Source organism: Tiliqua scincoides, chromosome 2 (assembly GCF_035046505.1).
Source record: "Tiliqua scincoides isolate rTilSci1 chromosome 2, rTilSci1.hap2, whole genome shotgun sequence".
NCBI classification, from domain to species: Eukaryota; Metazoa; Chordata; class Lepidosauria; order Squamata; family Scincidae; genus Tiliqua; species Tiliqua scincoides.
In genome coordinates, this window is record NC_089822.1 from 103,237,423 (window position 1) to 103,257,711 (window position 20,289).

At 47.0% G+C, this 20,289-nt stretch overlaps 1 protein-coding gene across 5 annotated transcripts; it reads left to right on the top strand.

The window, feature by feature from the left end:
• The first annotated feature begins 473 nt into the window (after nucleotides 1-473).
• PEX5 (peroxisomal biogenesis factor 5) lies at nucleotides 474-19,096 on the top strand. 5 transcript variants are annotated; one of them, XM_066615969.1, is made up of 16 exons: nucleotides 474-515; nucleotides 2,000-2,190; nucleotides 2,681-2,716; nucleotides 2,839-2,971; nucleotides 3,240-3,374; nucleotides 5,316-5,421; nucleotides 6,600-6,690; nucleotides 8,029-8,151; nucleotides 8,465-8,557; nucleotides 8,660-8,779; nucleotides 9,792-9,935; nucleotides 11,583-11,653; nucleotides 12,199-12,414; nucleotides 12,741-12,906; nucleotides 13,664-13,821; nucleotides 17,973-19,096. In XM_066615969.1, exons 2-16 carry the CDS (start codon nucleotides 2,041-2,043, stop codon nucleotides 18,172-18,174), a joined length of 1,944 nt encoding a protein of 647 aa, XP_066472066.1. In that variant the 5' UTR covers nucleotides 474-515; nucleotides 2,000-2,040; the 3' UTR covers nucleotides 18,175-19,096. The 5 variants fall into 5 exon arrangements, with proteins under 5 accessions (XP_066472066.1, XP_066472070.1, XP_066472067.1 ...); XM_066615970.1 differs by having other exon boundaries at nucleotides 479-511; XM_066615971.1 differs by lacking the exon at nucleotides 474-515 and adding an exon at nucleotides 572-644.
• The last annotated feature ends 1,193 nt before the right edge of the window (nucleotides 19,097-20,289 follow it).

Here is a 20,289-nt window from a genome sequence, read left to right on the forward strand (position 1 = left end):
AGACATGCATAGGCTTGGGCTCTAAGACCGTAACCAAAAAAAGACACTTGTTCTCATCAGAACGTCCTTTTGTCCTTTCACGTGTCTTTACCTTTAAAGGTATATTTTGCGGCACGCCTACTCTTTAAGTAAGTAAGCCCAACTGAGTTGCATGAGACGGGTAAGCAGAGAGAAAATAGGCTGGCAGCTCCAGTGCACTGGTGCATCCCAGTTCAATGGGACTGTTCAATGGGACGTGCTCCTAGGCAAGCCACACACTTTCTTAGGAGCAAAATGCCATCACCCTGGAGAGGATCAGGTTGGAGGGGAGCACGATCTCCATTCGCCTGCAACGCCGACGTACTGCGCTTTCACTCCCGGTCTCTGCCTATAGCCCCCTCCCCCACCCCGCGAAAGAAAAAGTGGCATTGTGGCCACCGGGCTTAAAGTCGTGCCTGGCCCTTTAAGGGTGGCTCCGCCCCCTGCTTGCCTTGCGAATGTTGAAACATCAAGACAGGGCAGGACTTTGCAGGCAGGTATGGTGGGGGGGAGGGGGGATTTCTGACTGTGCTCAGGTTGCGCGCTGGCCGCCCCCACTGGGGGAGAGCATCGCCTGCCCCCGCTTTGGGCAGCCAGCCGTGGAGAGGAGTCTGCAGGGAGGCCGGGTAATTCGGCCTTCGTGGAGGGAGGCAGCGAGGCCTTCCAAGCCTGGTGAATTGGTTGGCTTCATCCCCAAAGCTGGTGGGAGGAGGAGACTGGCTAGCCTGCGGGGCGTGGGAGGCAGAAGGAGCCCCGCTTGGAACAGTGACGTATAGGGGGGATGATCCAGGATCAGACCCTGCTCTAGCTGTTGCCCTCCACTCTGGGCATGCATGCCACTTGATGGAAATGGGGCACTGGGGGGTCTGACGTGCTTAGCGCTGGCTCAGTCCTGGAACCTGTTCGTAGGGCCAGGGCTCAGTTCTTGGAATGGGTTAAGGAGCAGTGGAGGCAGCCCTTCTGACTATGTACAGAGTGCAGTAGTTGCACTTCACCCATTGCTGCGTAACACCGCTGGCAGGGATTGGGAGACAAGGGGCATTAGCAGAAGCAGAGGCAAATTTGACTTGGCCTCTGTGTGGAGGCTTATAAGGGGATTACATTTTTTGAATTCTAGAAAGAAATGTAGCCCCCTTATATTTAAATTGCTACATTTATATTGCAGTAGAGGTCCAGGTTGTCTTGCCTAGCAGGCATGTGGTGTTCTGTTCTGGACAGATGGTTTGCATAGACCAGCCATTTTCAACACTGGTGTGCCGCAAATGGTCCCCAGGTGTGCCACGGGAATTTGGGAGAGGGTCATTTATTAGTAGGGCCATTGGGGGTGGGAGCCCCCCTGCTGCAGCATGGTGTGCCTTGACAATTTTAGTCAATTGTCAAAAACCTGATGGTGTGCCTTGACAATTTTAGTGCTTTGTCATTGTGCCATGAGATGAAAAAGGTTGACAAATACTGGCATAGATGGTGCCAGAGGAAAGGGGGAGGGTGAACTGGGGAGGGTGAACTGCCCCCCTTTATTGTGGGACCCACTGCTGGGTCATTTAAAATAAGGCTGCTGTCTTAGGGCCCAATCCTATACAACTTTCCTGTGCCAGCGTAGTGACAACACAGCCCTGAGGAAAAGGAACAAATATTTGCTTATCTGGAGGAGGCCTCCATGATTACCCATCCACCACAGGATGCAGTGCATACCCCATTGGCATGGCTGCACTGGCACTGAAAAATTGGATAGGATTTGTCCCTTAACCATGCTTACCTGAAAGCTTAAGCCAACAAAAACTAGTTGGATTTACTTCAGAGAAAGTATATTCAGGATGGAAGCTTTAGTGCAAAACTTCTTTTTCTTTCAAACATGTGGGACAAAGCTCACTCCACCCTGAAATGCATTTTGCCCCTCTGTGGTTCCCTCCCCCCATACATTTTTTCCTGGTGCTGTTGTCCTCTCACTCTGCCTATCTTGCAATGCTTCTTTTTTGGACAGGCTGAGGGTTGCGTGGGTGCAACATTCTCCTACCGCCCACCATGGCAATGCGGGAGCTGGTGGAACCAGAATGTGGGGGCTCCAACCCTCTGATGAAGCTGGCCAGCCACTTTACTCAAGACAAGGGCCTCCAACAGGAGGGGCTTCGGGGTCCCTTGGCTTGGCCCCCCACTGCTCCAGTGGCTGAGGTGGTAAGTGCAAGAATCCTAGTCCCTTTGCAAGGGGGGCTTCAATCACATGGGGCAGTGGTTCTGCTAAGAGCAGGTGCCCATCTGTTGCCTTGTTGGGTGGGGACAGGCCTGTATAATTTTGGGCTGCTTTGGTGTTGACAATTAAGTATATATGGGAGGGGAGGAGAGATAGGAAGCTCAGGCTGCAGTCCTATACACTTACCTGGGAATAAAGTTCACTGAATTCAGAGTTGCTTACTTCTGAGTAAACCTGCATAGGATTCTGCTGCTGGTTTACTTCATCTTCCTATTCCCCATTTTTCTGTGTTTTGGTTGATATTGATCTTACCCTTTTGCCCTGGAGAGGATGTGCAGGACTGATTTCAGAGAGGATGAAGCCGCATGGGGAACATAAAGCATGAACCAATTTGTCAAGTCCAAAGTGGTTGTTTATCATTTGGGATCCCACTTCTCTATCACTGGATAATAAATAGCCCTTTCTTTTCTCCAGGTGCCCAAACCTCTTGGAAGAGCCTCAGAGGATGAAGTAAGATTTCCCTTTCCATGTTTCCTCTTTGTTCCTCCCTAACTTATTCTATATTGTTACTACCACTTCTCCCCCCCTATGTGTGCACCCAAAGATGCATGCTTCTATGTATCCTTTGGCAGCTGGTGGCAGAGTTCCTTCAAGAGCAAAATGGCCCCCTCCTGTCGCGGGCTCCTCAAACATTCAAGATGGATGACCTATTGGCTGAGATGCAGGAAATTGAGCAATCCAACTTCAGGCAGGCCCCACAGAGAGGTGAGATGTGGGGCGTGGGAACATTAGTATAAGTAGGGGAGCAGCAGAATTTCTATGTGGTGAACATGAGTGATGGTTGTGACATCTATTGCCCATTGTAGCTTCTTGTGGAAGATGAATATTCCCCCCAAAATAGATATGTAGTTTAGGAAATTAGGGAGTCCGTGTTGGGAAGCAGATTCTGCGGTGTGCTAATACTTTGCTTGTCCCTGTGAGTAATGGAGCGCTTGCCTTCTGACACCCTCTTTGCATTCTTCTTGCTCTTCAGCTCCAGGGGTGGCAGCCCTGGCTCTGTCTGAGAACTGGGCACAAGAGTTCCTTGATGCTGCTGACAGCACCATTGATGTTTCAACGGATTATAATGAAGCGGACTGGTCCCAGGAGTTCATTGCGGAGGTTACAGGTGAGGCTGGTGTTTGAAGGACTGGGCACCTTCTGTGCCGGTACTCTTATCCAGTGTCTTTTTATTTCTTGCTTGTTAACTTGGTTTACCTTCAGTGCTCCTTGCCTCTTGACCATATGTACCCACCACCCTTTCTAGTGTGTTGCTTGCATTTGATGGAGACTGGCACCTATGGAAAAAGCAAGGCCACTGCGGGTGAGGCTGTCCAAAGGAGCATATTTGGTACCAGGAAGACATTTTCATGCATCTTCATGCCTCATACTGGACCTTGTTTGGTCGATAACCACTCCCCTTTAGCAGGATATTTTTCAAGACAACCTGATTTATTCTTCCAGAGAATTAACAGATGCTAATCTGCTGCAGCATAAACAACAAGAGTCTTATAACACCCTGAAGCCTAATCAGTTTATTTCTACATAAACCTTCATGGAATGTAGTCCCCACGTCAGCAGATGCATCAGATATGCGTACTGTAGCCCATGAAAGCTTATGCTGAAATAAGTTGATTAGTTTTTAAGATGCTAGAAGACTTGTTTTGTTGATTTATTCTAACCCCTTGTGATACCAAGATTCTCTAAGTTTAAGCCACCACTGATAAAATAAACTACCTTTTAAAACAACAAAAAAACAAAACCACTACAACCTCTTCTGGTGTCTTCCTTTGTTTTCTAACCCTTCTTACCACTAAACACGTTCCCTTCAGGATCCAACCTACACCTGCCTTGGGTGCATCATGAGCTAGTTGCTTCTTTGTCTTTAGGTCACTTTAGACAATACAACTGACTCTGCCCACCACACAATGAAGCGCATGAGTGTGCCCATTCCACCCAACCACTATACAATTGTGGGGGTTGGACCATCTGAATCACCCCACTCATACGACTTAAATAGGATCGATGACCCCCTTCTATGTGATTATGGAATGGCCTGGTGGTAGGCAAGGAATGGGGGGTTCAGATGGACCTGCATGCCTTCATCACATGGTTGGTAGGGCTGGTCAGATGTATCCTCTGAATTGGCCTAGTGGCTACAGTGAATAATTGCTTTTCTTGTTTATTTTCTAAACAAATCCAAATTGCCATTGGGTCCCTACTTCACTCATCTTTTCTGTGGTCACCTGAGTTTCTTCCGTCTGGCATTCCAAATTCTGAATCAAATCTGTTTTTTTTTCCTCCCCTTACCTTTTTTCTTGTGTGCTATGTTTCTTAAAATATGCTAATCCAAGTGGATCACTATTCCAGTTGGGTTGGGGGCTAATTAAGGCTGCAATCCTATACACACTTTCCTGGGAGTACGTCCCATAGAACACAATGGGACTTACTTCTGAGTAGACATGCCTAGGGTTGCACCCTAATCTACTTAGAGCTCTTCTGTTGCATCTTGAGTCTTGTATACACTGATCCCAGTCTAGCTGGAGAATTCACTCTGTTTGTAAGTTCCATCAGAATCATTGGAACATGGGAGTTATTTTGTACTGAACTCCCATTTACTTCAGTGGGACGTAAGTGTGACTCATTTAACTTAGGTTGGCTAGAGCTGCTTCTTTTTGCTAAGACTAGCCAAAATGGCACTGATTTTCTTTTGCAACAGCATCATGCGGCTGTCTCATATTTTTAATAGCGAGACAACAGCTCAGTATTGGTGCGTGTGTTTTGAATTCAGAAGGCCTCAAGTTCAGTCCTCAGCAGCTCCATTTAAAAGGATCTTGGGTAGCAGGGCAGGGAAAGAAAGACCTGCCTGGGATTTTGGTGAGTTATGGTCAACAGTACTGGGCTAGGTGGATCAGTGGTTTGACTTGATACATGGCAGGTTGATATGTGATCCGTAGTAACTGTCAGAGTTTCTTGGTGGTATACAATAGCTCATTTCCCTCATGCTAGGAAAATCAGCAACACCCCTTTAAAGCCTTCTTTCCCCTCTCAATCCCCTGCTTCTGCAAAGATCCCTTGTCCGTATCTCCTGCCAAGTGGGCAGAAGAATATTTGGAGCAATCAGAGGAAAAGCTGTGGCTGGGTGAATCAGAGGATCAAGCTCTGTCTGACAAGTGGTGAGTACCTTGGTGGTTTGATCACCCACAGTAACATGGGCAAGATCTTGAATTTCACTGTGATCCCAAGTAGCATTTCACCAAGATCAGAATTTGTGGAGAAGTTAGCAGGCTCCCTTCAGCAGTTCCAGCTGTGGGATTCAAGAATGGTGGGAGTGAGGTGCAGATCAGATGTGCAGAACCAATGTGGAAATGTGTGTTTTCCATAGAATAAGGCATGTCTGGATGCAAAACCCAAGTAATTTTCCTTCTTTGTGATTGTTTTCCCTTGTAATAAGTCAAGTGCCTTTCCCCCTTTGGATTATGTGATTTGCTAATCTTCCACATGGGTTTTGAACATACTGTTGCAAAACTCTTGAGGTTGTTTATATATGTGAGTTCCAAGTTCTCAGAGGAAGTGAGATGGTGTCCTAGACTGAATTCCATTGGATCCCCCCCACCACACTCTTCCTGTCCTTGGTTTTGGCATTAAAAGGCAGTCATCTTTCCCCACTTGCTTGTAAGGAGTAGGAAGCAAAAGCACAAAAAGCTGTATGTTTGAATTTGGCTGATGCTTTGGCTCATAATGAAGGAAAGGAGTGTTTTAGCTGTTCTAAATGTTCCTGTCAGCAGCAAAGGGTTTCCTCACCATCTGAGGAATCCTTCATGGGATGAGGTGAGCCTTCATTGCCACTTTGCAGGAGGCAAAGTCTGGGTGCCTCTCACCAAAAATTACCAAAATGCGGAGCAGTCCCACTACATTTTGGACAAGTTTAAGGGGATGGGCTTTAGGTAGGACCTTGAGGGATACTGGAGCAAAGCCTGGGAACTTCAGAGGAACTCCAAACTGGCAAAGGAGGGTCAATAGCTGTTCTGGTTGCTCTATAAAAAGCCTGCTCTTCATTAGCATCCTTGATCGGTTCCTCTGGGTGGACTGTGGGTTTGGTCTTATCCTACATGAGTTGCTCAAGGTGGTGCAGCAGAGGAGATGTGCTTTCACACCAAGGTGTTTGTGGGTGAGGGACAGCAGCTGGAGGCTCAATTTGTGAAGAAGGGACTGGCATAGGAACAACTGACAGTCTTAGGGCAAAGTCTGGAGGGAGTCCCTTGGCAGTTTCTCTCTGTATTGGGTTAATTAAGACATATAACAGCCTCCTTTTCACTCATTCTTGAGCAAGATTTCTTCTTTCTGATCAAAGGTATGAGGAATACCAGCCTGAAGATGAGCTCAAGAAAACTGCCAATGATTTTCTCTCAAAAGTGGATGACCCCAAACTGAATGATTCTGAGGTAAAAAAATAAAAATTAAAAAAGCCTGGTGGTCTCTTCATATGAGACAGGGTCTACTTGTTAGGCTGAGCAAGAGAATTCAAAGGAAGTATTTGGTGATTATCCCATTTCATTTCCACAATAGCCTAGTGAGGTAAATAAAGTTGAGACGCAATAACTTAATGTGCCTAGATCACCCAGTTGGCTTAATGGCTCAGCAAGGATTTTGGATTTTAAATTGGGATTTTGTCTTAAGATGTAGAATTGATGCTTTTGTTTCTTTTGGCTCCGTAAACATTGAATTTCATTTTCAACATGAGAGCCTGAACTTTCTCTTGCACATATGCGTCTCCCTGTGTAGAAAAAGGGCATGGTAAAGTCACAGTGAGGGAACTTCAAACATCAAATATGTGAAATGTGGCCCTGAGAGGGATATACACTTGCCACATAGCAGTTGCTGACAGATGGCTAGGTTAGGCTGGCTGGCCTGTGTTGACAACTTTTGGTGAGGGCTCAGCATAGGCTACATTGTACAGTGCTTGACTTCCTTTGAACTGTTGTTAAAGAGCCAGTGTGACGTAGTGAGTAGAGTTTAGAATCTGGATTCATGAGATCTGAGTCCAAGTTCCTAGTTGACCGTAAAGTCCACTGTCTAAGCCTAGTCAGTTATTGTCTCTCAGCCTAACCTACTTCACAAATCTGTTGTGGAAATAAAATGTGTTAATTGACTTGTGCTTCCTTGGAAAAAGGAAGCATGGGTACTAGTGTGATGGTATGTGCACTGCGGGGAGTCTTGCCCAACTTCTACAAACTCTTGGTCTCCAGCAGTGTAAGTGCAGCCACATTATCCATGATGTGATCTGTTTAACTGAGCAAATCTGTTGTTTCCTCCCCAAGGGTATTACTCGGTTATACATGTAAATAGTTACCCTGTCTCCATACTCTTTTGTTTGAGGATTGGAACCATTGTCTTAAGGATTAGAAATTGAATGTCCTGAGGCAAATTGGCCCTCCCCTGATTGTCTGGTTATCAATCCAAGACAAAATAGGGGTGTGGAGAGTGGCAATTTGATAGCAGAACTTGCAGAACTTGAATGGGGTTGGGTCTTGGCCTGACCCTGACCACATTCTTGGAGTTGCCTTCTCAAGAACCTAGTTGTTTTAAGTGCTTGCCATGGGCAGGTGATTTAGTTCCATGTTCCTCATGCCTTTTTGGCCCAGTGAAGTTGAATTTGTCTCTTCTCCTCCTCTCTGGCTGGCTCTGCCCAGTCCGGGCTCCAGATTTGTCCAGATAACACTCTTACAAACTAAGGGTTGAACGGTGAAGGTCTCTACCCTGTGTCTCCTTTCTTTATGCAGTTCCTAAAGTTTGTCCGCCAGATTGGAGATGGGAGGGTGTCCATCGAGGCCAATCGGGTGACCATTACCCCCAGAGACCAGGATCAGGCAGAGCAATGGGCAGCTGAGTTTATACAGCAGCAGGTAGGACTCCCAGCTGCTTAGGGGCTGTAAGCTGCCTTGCAGTCTGCTCTCTGTAGCCAGTAGGCTGTGCCCCCAGTGTGCTGGAATACGGTTGGGGATCGGAAGTGTGACCTTGGGCAGAGCAGTACAGTGTCTAGGAGCAGAAAAGAGCCTGCATAGCAGGTTGCCTGACAGAGCTCTGATAGGTGTGTCTACAAACTGTGTGTTCCTCAGCATTGGGGACAGGGCTATACAGTATGTTCTATCTTTGAGAAAATGCTCGGGTCTTAGACCTTGCTATGTCTAACCTCTTATCATTATGTTCTTCTCTCAGAACACACCTGAAGCCTGGGTGGATCAGTTTACCCATCCTGGGGAAGCACTAGGCCTGGATGCTGAGTTTGAGCAGGCCAAGACTGCTGTGGAGGTAAAACATCATCAGGACCTGAGCCCTTTACTCAAGTGAGATCTCTGATGCATATATTTGGGGCAACTAGGTGCTGGTCTTCAGCTTCCTCTTTTTCTCCAGTCAGATGTGGATTTCTGGGACAAGCTGCAGGCTGAGTGGGAGGAGATGGCCAAGCGAGATGCAGAGGCCCATCCATGGCTAACAGACTATGAGGATCTTACCAGCTCCACTTATGATAAGGTACTGGGACACCGTCCATAAAGCAGAAGGGTGATGGTTTTTTTTCTCCACTGACATACACACCCCTGCTTCCTGTTTCTCACCTTTTCTGTTGGTTGTGCAATTTTACATTGGGAGCAAGCAGGCAGACAGTGCATGTAAGTGTAGGTTCTTCAAAAAAGAATATATATGGGTACTTGCAAGGAATTGTGAAGTGGGGAGTAAGAGGGAAGTCAAGCCTACCAGCATTGCCTCCTCCTTCACCCCTTCCCTTGCGTTTAAGCTGCTTTCCTTCTTTCTGCCTCTTTCATTGGACCTGGGGGAAGATGTCGGTAGTTAAAAGGGTACTGCTGAGTTTCCTGCCCCTTTCAGTGGTTGGAGTTGAGGAGAGGTCTGCCAGCACTGGGGACCTGGTGGGTAAGAGGACTCAGACACTACTGCAATGCCTGGTGCTGAGTGTTGGGCTGATTTTGGCCCTGGGGCTTGGTGTGGGCAGAGCAGAGGGAATGCAGCTGAACCTCTATCCTTTGGTGCAAGCTCATCAGTACCCCTGCTTCGACCTCCAAAGTTGAGGTTTGGCTGTGCCCTTGTCCAGGCTTCATCCTCATGGCAAGCAGCAGAGTCATGTTGGATGAGTTCTTACAGGGTCAGTTCCCTGCACCAGTGGATGCAGCATACTGGCATATTGTCTTCTATTCACGTGCGACTCACATTACCATGATTCTTAGAGTTTGGGGAGTTGTATGGAACCCTTCTGGTATTCCTCCAAAGAGGGGCACCCTTATGTCTACTCACAGTAGAGAATCTCTCCTACCTTACTTGACCTTTTTGCTCTTCTTCCCCCTCCCTGCTGTCTCCACTCAAAGGTGAAGGATTGTAGATAGGTTGATAGAGTGTAAAATGTATGACATTCTGAGCAAATTGGAGGCAGAGGAGGATAATGAAGCAATGGACTGTGTCTCCCTATCTCCCTTGGAATAAACAAAGAATTGCTTTTTCCAAGCAAACCGTTTGCTTCTCCCCTTCCTGCTAGGGATACCAGTTTGAAGAAGACAACCCTGTACGGGATCATCCCCAGGCTTTTGAAGAAGGTCTGAAATGCTTGGAGGAGGGTGACCTTCCCAATGCTGTCCTGTTTTTTGAGGCTGCTGTGCAGCAGAATCCTGAGCACATGGAGGTGAGTGCAGAAGGGAGAGCAGTATTTGATCCAGATATTTCCATGTGGTTTGTTTCATTGCATTCTGCATGAAATTACACATTGATATATAACATGATGGTATTAGTCTTCCAGACCCTGATTTTAGTGATTTTGAAAACTTGTAGTCTTTCTCTCTTACGCCCCCCCCTTCCCCATGTCAACTTACTAATACCCTATTGCAGCAGTTCTCAAACTTTTAGCACTGGGACTCACTTTTTAGAATGACAATCTGTCCAGGACCAATTGGAAGTGAAGTCATGGCCAGAAGTGACATCATAAAGCAAATTAAAATAAATAATTATAAATAATTAAATTAAAATAAAAGAAATAATTAAATAAGGGGGAGCCAGTCCACCAAGTGAATCTACTCTGAAGTAAGTCTTATTGTGGTCAATGGGGCTTACTCTCAGGAAAGCGTGGGTAGAATTGCAGCCTGTGAGCCCAATCCTATGCATGTCTACTCAGAAGTAAGACCCATAGTGGTCAATGGAGCTTACCCTGTAGTCTGCCTGCAATAACAACCCCCCAAAAAGAATCAGTGTGAGATTTCCAGCCCTCCCCAGTGCCCAGTTTAAAGTTCTTCTTTTTCAAGCATATCAATACAAAGACCCACCTGGCTTTACAAGTACAAAATAGAAAATGTTCCCCTTACCAGCTGAAGCCTTTTTTTTGTCCTTTTTAATGGGGGGGGGGCTGCCTTCTGGAGCATTTATTGCACTTCAGCTCCATCGGATCAGGACCATTCTGGTGTCCTCACATACCCCTTTGCCTGGCCTGACCACCAGCCAAGGCATGTCTACCTACTCATGAGTAAATGCAACCATGTGGCTGCGTTTGCCTTCCTTAGGGCTCCATAGACTCGCAGCTGGGAGGGAGGAATCTCCTCGGGTGTTTTTGGGGGCTGCATTCATTGGGTGAGGACCAATCTGGTGTCATGGATTCCTCTCAGCCTGCCCTTTCCGATGGACTATGGCAAGTATGCCTACTCATGAGTAAACGCGTGATACGGCTCACTGTCTCTTTCCATAGGGCTCCATGCATTTTTCCCCTCCGGTTTTTTAGCCATAACTTTTGAACGAAAGGAGCGATTTCAATTCTGTTTTTTGCATTGCATTCCGCTGGACATTCCGCATCCAACATGAGGTAGCTCCTAATGCTGCAGTTTTAGCACTTCGCCCCCCCCGGGTGCGTCCCCCCTCCCAGTGCTTCACCTGGTGCAGCCTGCACCCCCCTAGCAACTCCACTGATGGTACCACCTAGTCAGTATGTGGTTTCATCACTAAGGGCAGACACACCTGCATTGCATTTTGCATTGCCTTTGCTCTAAATGGGGTGTATGAAGGAAACACACTGGCCTTTTGTTGAAATAACCAACCCAGTGCTCCCTGGCCGTTCTGTTGCCCAACTGAACAGTGTGTCAAGTCATGGGACACTAGTATGATTGCCTTTGCAAGGGGCAGACACTTTCTTTTAATCCCTAGTAAATAATTTAGCCTTCCCAATCACTGAGAAGATGGCCTTTGGGGACGCAGGATGTGACAGATGTTTTCAAAAATCAACCCCCTCTCTCAGTCCAGCTGTATGCGGAATTAAAGCAGCCCAGATGCCTTCTCATATCTCTGTTAGGCTTGGCAGTACCTGGGAACTACACAAGCAGAGAATGAACAGGAGCTTTCAGCAATCAGCGCACTCAGGCGGTGAGTAGCCAGCCTGGGGAAAAGCCAAGAATGGCAGACTAAGTCTTTGAGGTTGCACTTATTTGTGGTTGTGCATGTTGAGTGCAGGTGAATAATCTTTCAGTACCTTTCCCTGTACCTCCCTTTCCTGTCTTTCTTCCCCTACCCACCCCCCCACTGCCAATATTTTAGATTGTAAGTTCCTCAGGGCAGGAACCTATTGTCTTTTTGCTTTTGTTACTCACGAGAACATAACACATGGTGTTAAGGTGGTGGATGACAGACAATCCAAAATTCCATACCCTTAAGAATGCTCTGAGTCTCTGGCAGGAGCTACTTGCCCCTTTTTAAACACCAGCACTTGAGATGTAGATCTTTCCACTGAGGAAATGGCTGCATTTCAAGCAAGACCCTGTTCACTCCCAGCCAGCAAGTCTACCCATGTTGCTGCTGCTCATGTGAATATTCAGGATGAGGAGGGATGATTAGCCTTTTCCTCTCCTGTCAAGGGCTAATGTGGTGAGAACACACAAATATCTCCTCTGAATGTGGCCTCTATCCTGCAGGTGCCTGGAGTTGCAGCCTGGAAACCTCACAGCACTTATGGCTTTGGCAGTCAGCTTCACCAATGAGTCCCTGCAGAAGCAGGCCTGTGAGACCCTGCGCGATTGGTTGTGGCACAAGCCAGACTACGCTCATCTGGTGGCGAAGGAGGGAGAAGCAGACAGCCCTGACACGGGTCTTGGGCCCTCAAAGCGTCTCTTGGGCTCCCTGTTGACTGAGTGAGTTGGGAAAGGGTTGGGCGGAAGAGAGCTGGGAGAATATGAGAAGGTGTGTGGAGCAGGATGACCAGATACAATGGAAGACACCATGTTTATACCTAACTTTTATATAGAAGAGGGAATTTTGGCAGGTGCAGCTTGGCATGGAAGAGTTAAGAAAGCTGCACTGGCCAAAATTCTATACAATGGTTAAAGGTATAGGCACTCTGTCCTTTGTTGTATGCTGCTGGTGGGGCCTAGTCTGGAATGGGTGTGTGTGTGTGTGTGTGTGTGTGTGTGTGTGAGACCAATAGAACTCTAATACGTACCTGCTTTTCCACCCCCAGTTCACTCTTTGTTGAGGTGAAGGAGCTGTTCTTGGCAGCAGTGCGTAGCAACACTTCGGCCGTGGACCCAGATGTGCAGTGTGGCCTGGGCGTTCTCTTCAACCTGAGTGGCGAGTACGAGAAGGCTGTGGATTGCTTCACTGCCGCGTTGAGTGCACGCCCAAATGTAAGGAAGGTGCAAGCAGGGCTGAGAGAGGGGAGGAGCGTGGTGGGATAGGGAGGCAACACTTCTGAAGTAGGGCTGACATTTGCCACCTCAGTGAGATCTCTTGGTCTGGGCCGTAACACTTCAGTCTGCAAGTGGTGTCTTGAGTGACTGAATTTGAGTGACTGAATTCCAGACCTTTTTTTTCCAAATCTCTTCACATAAAAAACTAACTACTGGTGAAAGAGTTCTGGTCTATCATTGTCAAAACCCAGACAGCCATTTTGGGGGGGCAGGGACGACGACGACCAGATGAATTGTCTGTACTTTTCTCCTGAAAGGCTAGATTCTTGTATCAGCTTCAACCTTTTGATAGAGTAAAGCAGTTCTGGTCATTGCTAATGCCTGACCGTCCTATTATAGGGCTGGATTCAAGTGCTTCCCTAAAACTGTGTACCATACTCTTACCAGCAGAACCTCTGCTTTATGTGAATTAATGTTCCTTGACTATCCCTACCACATCTGATCTTGGGATGATGCCAGGCAGAAGTATAGCTGGAGGTGTAGTTTGGCCTGAGCTGCTTTGCTGTAACAGTACTCGGGAGCCTTATACACAAATCTAGGGGAACTGGAGGCATGGAGACTGAGGGGAAGAGGGAGCCAAAGGTTTGAAAAGACCTTGGGAGACCCTCAAAAAATGTGGTGTTACTGGGCGGAGCAGAGAGATCTGTATAACAACTTGTCGCTTCATGAAGTCTGGCTGTGGCTACTCTTCCAGGATCACCTCCTGTGGAACAAGCTGGGAGCTACCTTAGCCAATGGGAACCGGAGTGAGGAAGCTGTGGCAGCTTACAGGCGGGCTCTGGAGCTGCAGCCAGGCTACATCCGCTCTCGCTACAATCTAGGCATCAGTTGCATCAATCTCGGGGCCCATCGGTGAGTGGGGAACCTTAATTGTTGACAAGGAGGGAAGACAAGGCACAGCCTATTCAGAGCAGGGAGATGTGCGGGTGTGCCTCTGTCTCAGAACCTAGTCTGCTTACTTAGGTGGTCCCTATTTTCTATTATGTTCCATCCTGTTACATAAGAACAGCCCCACTGGATCAGGCCATAGGCCCATCTAGTCCAGCTTCCTGTATCTCACAGCGGCCCACCAAATGCCCTAGGGAGCACACCAGATAACAAGAGACCTCATCCTGGTGCCCTCCCTTGCAGCTGGCATTCTGACATAACCCATTTCTAAAATCAGGAGGTTGCGCATACACATCATGGCTTGTACCCCGTAATGGATTTTTCCTCCAGAAACTTGTCCAATCCCCTTTTAAAGGCGTCTAGGCTAGACGCCAGCACCACATCCTGTGGCAAGGAGTTCCACAGACCACACGCTGAGTAAAGCAATATTTTCTTTTGTCTGTCCTAACCCGCCCAACACTCAATTTTAGTGGATGTCCCCTGGTCCTGGTATTATGTGAGAGTGTAAAGAGCATCTCCCTATCCACTCTGTCCATCCCCTGCATAATTTTGTATGTCTGAATCATGTCCCCCCTCAGGCATCTCTTTTCTAGGCTGAAGAGGCCCAAACGCCGTAGCCTTTCCTCATAAGGAAGGTGCCCCAGCCCCATAATCATCTTAGTCGCTCTCTTTTGCACCTTTTCCATTTCCACTATGTCTTTTTTGAGATGCGGCGACCAGAACTGGACACAATACTCCAGGTGTGGCCTTACCATAGATTTGTACAACGGCATTAAAATATTAGCCGTTTTGTTCTCAATACCCTTCCTAATGATCCCAAGCATAGAATTGGCCTTCTTCACTGCCGCCGCACATTGGGTCGACACTTTCATCGACCTGTCCACCACCACCCCAAGATCTCTCTCCTGATCTGTCACAGACAGCTCAGAACCCATCAGCCTATATCTAAAGTTTTGATTTTTTGCCCCAATGTGCATGACTTTACACTTACTGACGTTGAAGTGCATCTGCCATTTTGCTGCCCATTCTGCCAGTCTGGAGAGATCCTTCTGGAGCTCCTCACAATCACTTCTGGTCTTCACCACTCGGAAAAGTTTGGTGTCGTCTGCAAACTTAGCCACCTCACTGCTCAACCCTGTCTCCAGGTCATTTATGAAGAGGTTGAAAAGCACCGGTCCCAGGACAGATCCTTGTGGCACACCGCTTTTCACCTCTCTCCATTGTGAAAATTGCCCATTGACACCTACTCTCTGCTTCCTGGCCTCCAACCAGTTCTCAATCCACGAGAGGACCTGTCCTCTAATTCCCTGACTGTGGAGTTTTTTCAGTAGCCTTTGGTGAGGGACCGTGTCGAACGCCTTCTGAAAGTCCAGATAGATAATGTCCACGGGTTCTCCCACATCCACATGCCTGTTGACCTTTTCAAAGAATTCTATAAGGTTTGCGAGGCAAGACTTACCCTTACAGAAGCCATGTTGACTCTACCTCAGCAAGGCCTGTTCGTCTATGTGTTTTGAGATCCTATCTTTGATGAGGCATTCCACCATCTTACCCGGTATGGGTGTTAGGCTGACCGGCCTATAGTTTCCCGGGTCCCCCCTCTTTCCTTTTTTAAAGATAGGCATGACATTTGCTATCCTCCAATCTTCTGGCACCGTGGCCGTTTTGAGGGACAAGTTGCATACCTTAGTCAAGAGATCTGCAACTTCATTCTTCAATTCCTTAATAACTCTTGGGTGGATGCCATCAGGGCCCGGTGACTTATTGATCTTTAATTTATCAATGAGGTCTGAAACATCTTCTCTTTTAACTTCTATCTGACTTAACTCCTCGGTCAGGAGGGGCCGTTTGGGCAGCGGTATCTGCCTGAGGTCTTCTGCCGTGAAGACAGATGCAAAGAACTCATTTAATTTCTCTGCCATCTCTAAGTCTCCTTTTATCTCTCCTTTCCCTCCCTCACCATCCAGAGGGCCAACCACTTCTCTGGCAGGTTTCCTGCTTCTAACATATTTGAAGAAGCTTTTATTATTCCCCTTAATGTTGCTGGCCATGCGTTCCTCATAGTCTCGCTTGGCCTCCCGTATCACCTTCTTACATTTCTTTTGCCAAAGTTTATGTTCCTTTTTATTCTCCTCATTAGGGCAAGACTTCCATTTATGGAAGGAAGCTTCCTTGCCCTTCACAGCCTCTCTAACTTGGCTGGTTAGCCATGCGGGCATCCTCCTGGATTTAGTGGAACCCTTCTTTCTTTGCGGTATACACCTCTGCTGGGCCTCTATTACTGTTGTTTTAAGCAGCCTCCATGCACTCTGGAGAGATTGGACTCTTTTTACCCTCCCTTTTAACCTCCTTCTAACCAGCCTCCTCATTTGGGGGAAGTCTGCCCGTCGGAAGTCAAGGAGTTTTTGTTAGAGATTTGCCTGGTATTCTTCCCCCAATGTGCACGTCAAAACGGATTGCAGCATGATCACTGTTCCCCAATGGCTCAGTAACATTTACATCTCTAACCAGGTCCTGCATACCGCACAATATTAAATCCAGAGTCACCTGTCCTCTGGTGGGCTCCGTGACTAGCTGATCTAAGCCACAGTCATTTAGCACGTCAAGAAATCCGGTTTCCTTATCGTGACCAGAACACAAATTGACCCAGTCAATATGAGGATAATTGAAGTCCCCCATGATTACAACCCTGTCCCTCCTTGTCACCTCCCTGATCTGTTTCCTCATTTCAAGGTCCCCATCCGATTTCTGGTCTGGAGGACGATAGCACGCCCCCAGTATTACATCGCTGCACAAGCCTGGTAATTTAACCCACAGAGATTCTACGGTGGAGTCGGACCCACCTTCAATCTCTACTTTGCTGGATTCTATCCCTTCCTTAACATAAATGGCCACCCCACCTCCAACACGCCCCTGCCTGTCCCTCCTGTAGAGTTTATAGCCCGGGATTGCAGTATCCCACTGATTCTCTGCATTCCACCAGTTTTCCGTTATGCCCACTATGTCAATGTTTTCCCTAGTCACCAGACATTCCAGTTCTCCCACCTCTGCTCATAGACTTCGGGCATTTGCATAAAAGCATTTGTACACGGAATGCCCCAGGATGGGCTGCTTATTAGCTCCTTTGTCCCCGCATCCTCTCATTGTGCCAAACCGTCTATCACATCCCATCACTCTACCTTTCCCAATTTCTTCTCCTACTCTGCCTTTGTCTTGTTGTTCTCTAACCTCCCCATCCTCATCCCATAGGGATGAGGAGTCCCGAACCAGATGGCCCTTACTAGGTTCTTTCCCTCCTAGTTCTGTTCTCTTAGGCTGGACTGTTTTGAGGCTGGACCTCAAGCTAGTTTTTATTTGAGTTTAATTATTTATTGCTCTCTAGATCCTGTGTCCCAATTTACTGAACTGTTTAGGTTATGTTCTAACTTAGATTAAGTTTAACTTGGGTTAAGTATAGGGTTAATTTAAAACAAAGTAGAAAAACCTGCTTTCCACTTTATCCTCCTCCCTTCCTTCGATTAGGTGCTAACTTAGGTGAGTTTGGTGCAGCTAACTTTCAACTTTGATTTAAGTGCCTGACCCTTGGGCTCTTACTCACGAGTAGGACTCTGCTCCTGCTCAGAGTAGACCTATGTACCTCCCTTAGGTGCTAACTTTCAACTTTGATTTAAGGTTGATTTAAAGTTAAGGTTAGAAGACAGGGAGTTAGTTAGAAAGACAAAGAGTTAGAAGGAGTACACTTACCCTCTCCTCGTCGTCTTCCTCTTCCTCTCCTTCTCCAAGGCACCCTGTTGAGGGTGCATCTTAAACTAGTGATGCTTTCAAGCAGCCACACAAGGATTTCTTGGCCATGATGGGTTAAGGATATTAAGACTTGCAAGATTAAGAGTAGAACCATCGTACCAACATCCACTACAAATATAGCAGCTGCATATAGTTGTGTAACTTTGGGTGTATTGTTTGAGCACAGTTGTATGTTAGCCAGCCAATGAGTAAGACTGAGTATGAAAGACTTGAAATTGTTACCTTCACCTGTCTGTCCTTATATTGGAGCAATATGTGCCCTTCCATGTCTCTGCTTGCCCATCAACCACTGTGCTCTCCTGTCTTGACAGAGAAGCTGTGGAGCACTTCTTGGAGGCCTTGCACATGCAGCAGAAGAGCAGAGGCCCGCGAGGCCAACAGGGCGCCATGTCAGACAACATCTGGAGCACCCTCCGTATGGCACTTTCTATGCTGGGCCAGAGTGACCTCTATGGGGCAGCTGATGCCCGGGACCTTCCCACCCTGCTACAGGCTTTTGGGCTGCAGCAATGACTCTCAGATGGGCTCCCCTGCGAGTGCAGGCTGAGCCCTTGCCAGCACTAATCTCTCTTCTCCCCACCCCTACAACCTTCTTTCTTCCCCTCCAGGATATTCCAGAGAACTAGAGACATGTATTTTCCATGTTTCATTCAGGCTGATCACATTTTGTGTTGGACCTACCAATGTAGAAATAGCTTCCCGTTAACCAGTGTGACACCCAGCAAGAACAGCCAATGGCCACCCTTAGTCTGCTGGATTCTGTAGAAAAGCAGAAAATCCTATCCTAATGTCCACTGGATACGACATTAAAGTGACCAGCTGCTCCTGTGCCTATGATAACCAGCAATTAAAAATCCTATTGGGCATATCAGGAATAGTGTCTGTGCTCAAACTGCAGAGCCAGTAGTGTGAGCAGCAGCAGCAGCCTTGGCATATCTTCTGGCATGGTGATTCTGTAAGCTCTCTCTCAATTGGAAGAATCATGGCATGGAATTCTAGGCTTTCACCTTCAGAGGTGTTCTTAACTTTAAAGGTACAACACAAAAGGATGGAGAAGTATCTCATGGAGTCACCAGTAAACCATACACTCAAGTATTCTCCCCAAGAAAAGAGTTGGGGGAGCCATTCTCCAGTTCTCTGCTCTTGCAAGTAGGTGTCCTTCTGGAAGTGGGGAAGGAAAGTGAGTTTCCTTCTTCCTTAAGGAAAGTGAGCCAAAGCACGTCAACAGTGCAGACCAGGAGCTTTTGTCTTAATTCTTTTTCTGCCATTTTGCTCTTGTAAAGTGAAAGGGGACTGGTGATTTCTATGTATACAATTCTCCTTCTGGGTAATTGGCTCTTTGAATATAAATATCTGTATATGATTTTTTTTGTTGGGAAAATGTTCTTAAATTGTAAAATATTTTGTATAATAGGAAAAGAATTAAACCTGCCAAACTAAGCAGTCTGCTTCTCACTTTGTGCTGAAATGTTTTCTGGTGCTTGAGCATGAGATCTCTCTCTGCATAGATCTAAACGTCTAGATAAGGGGTGCCCAAGCCCCAGCCTGAGGGCCACTTGGGGCCCTTGAGGACTCCCAGTCCAGCCCACAGGTAGCCCCCAGTCTCCAATGAGCCTGCTGGCCCGATGCAACTGCTATCAGTGTGAGGGCGACTATTTGACCTCTTGCATGTGCTGTGGGATGAAGGCTCCCTCCACTGCTTGCTGTTTCACATCTGTGATGCAGCAGCAGCAGTGAAGGAAAGGCTGGTTTTGCTTTGTGTAAGGCCTCTGAGCTATTGCAAGACCTTCATTCATTTCTATAAGTGTCATCTCTCATATATTCATTTATGTAAATATATGTAAACTTATTCAAATTTGAAATGTAAATTATTTTATTCCTGGCCTGACACAGTGTTAGAGAGATGATGTGACCCTCCTGCCAAAAAGCTTGGACATCCCGGATCTAGAGTAGCAGATCTCCTTGGCCCCCTTTCTTGTTCTAAAAATTCTACTTTATTTTTCACAGAATAAAGCTCAGGGGAGGTTCTTGTTTTTGAGCATGCTTGTTAAATTCTATTCTTAATAAGCCTCTTGCCAAAGAGTCTTGGTTTCCAAAATTCTTTAGTACAACTTTTATTTCAAAAGGAAGGAGAAGTTTCACTTGGGGTACAAGATGCTTCAGATTACACAAATATTGTGCAATTTTGTTTTACCCAGTTGGTTCAAGCAGCAGATGATGGTGAAGCATAGCGTTTGGCATAATTATGGTACTTTTGGTGCTTCTAACCCATCCTCAGTAATCCTTGCACCATGGATGGCCCTATTAACACCCCTGTATTGCAGATAAAGGGGGTTGCATGTGGCTGAGGTTGTTAGATTTTTAGGGGCTTGTGCTTGATTTGTTCATGGCCAAAGTGAGACTTGACCTGGGAGCTCTTCAGTATAGGTTCTTAGCTGCTCCACCACAGCTGCTATGAGCAGTGGATCCTTCTCTGCATGGGTAGCAAGAGGATGGACTGGCTCTTTTGGCTATTGCTTTTTCCACTGCCTCCCATTCAGGGTCCAATCTTATCCAACATTCCAGTGCTGATGCAGCCATGTCAACAGGACATGCGCTGCTTCCTACAGTATGGGGGCAGTCATAGAG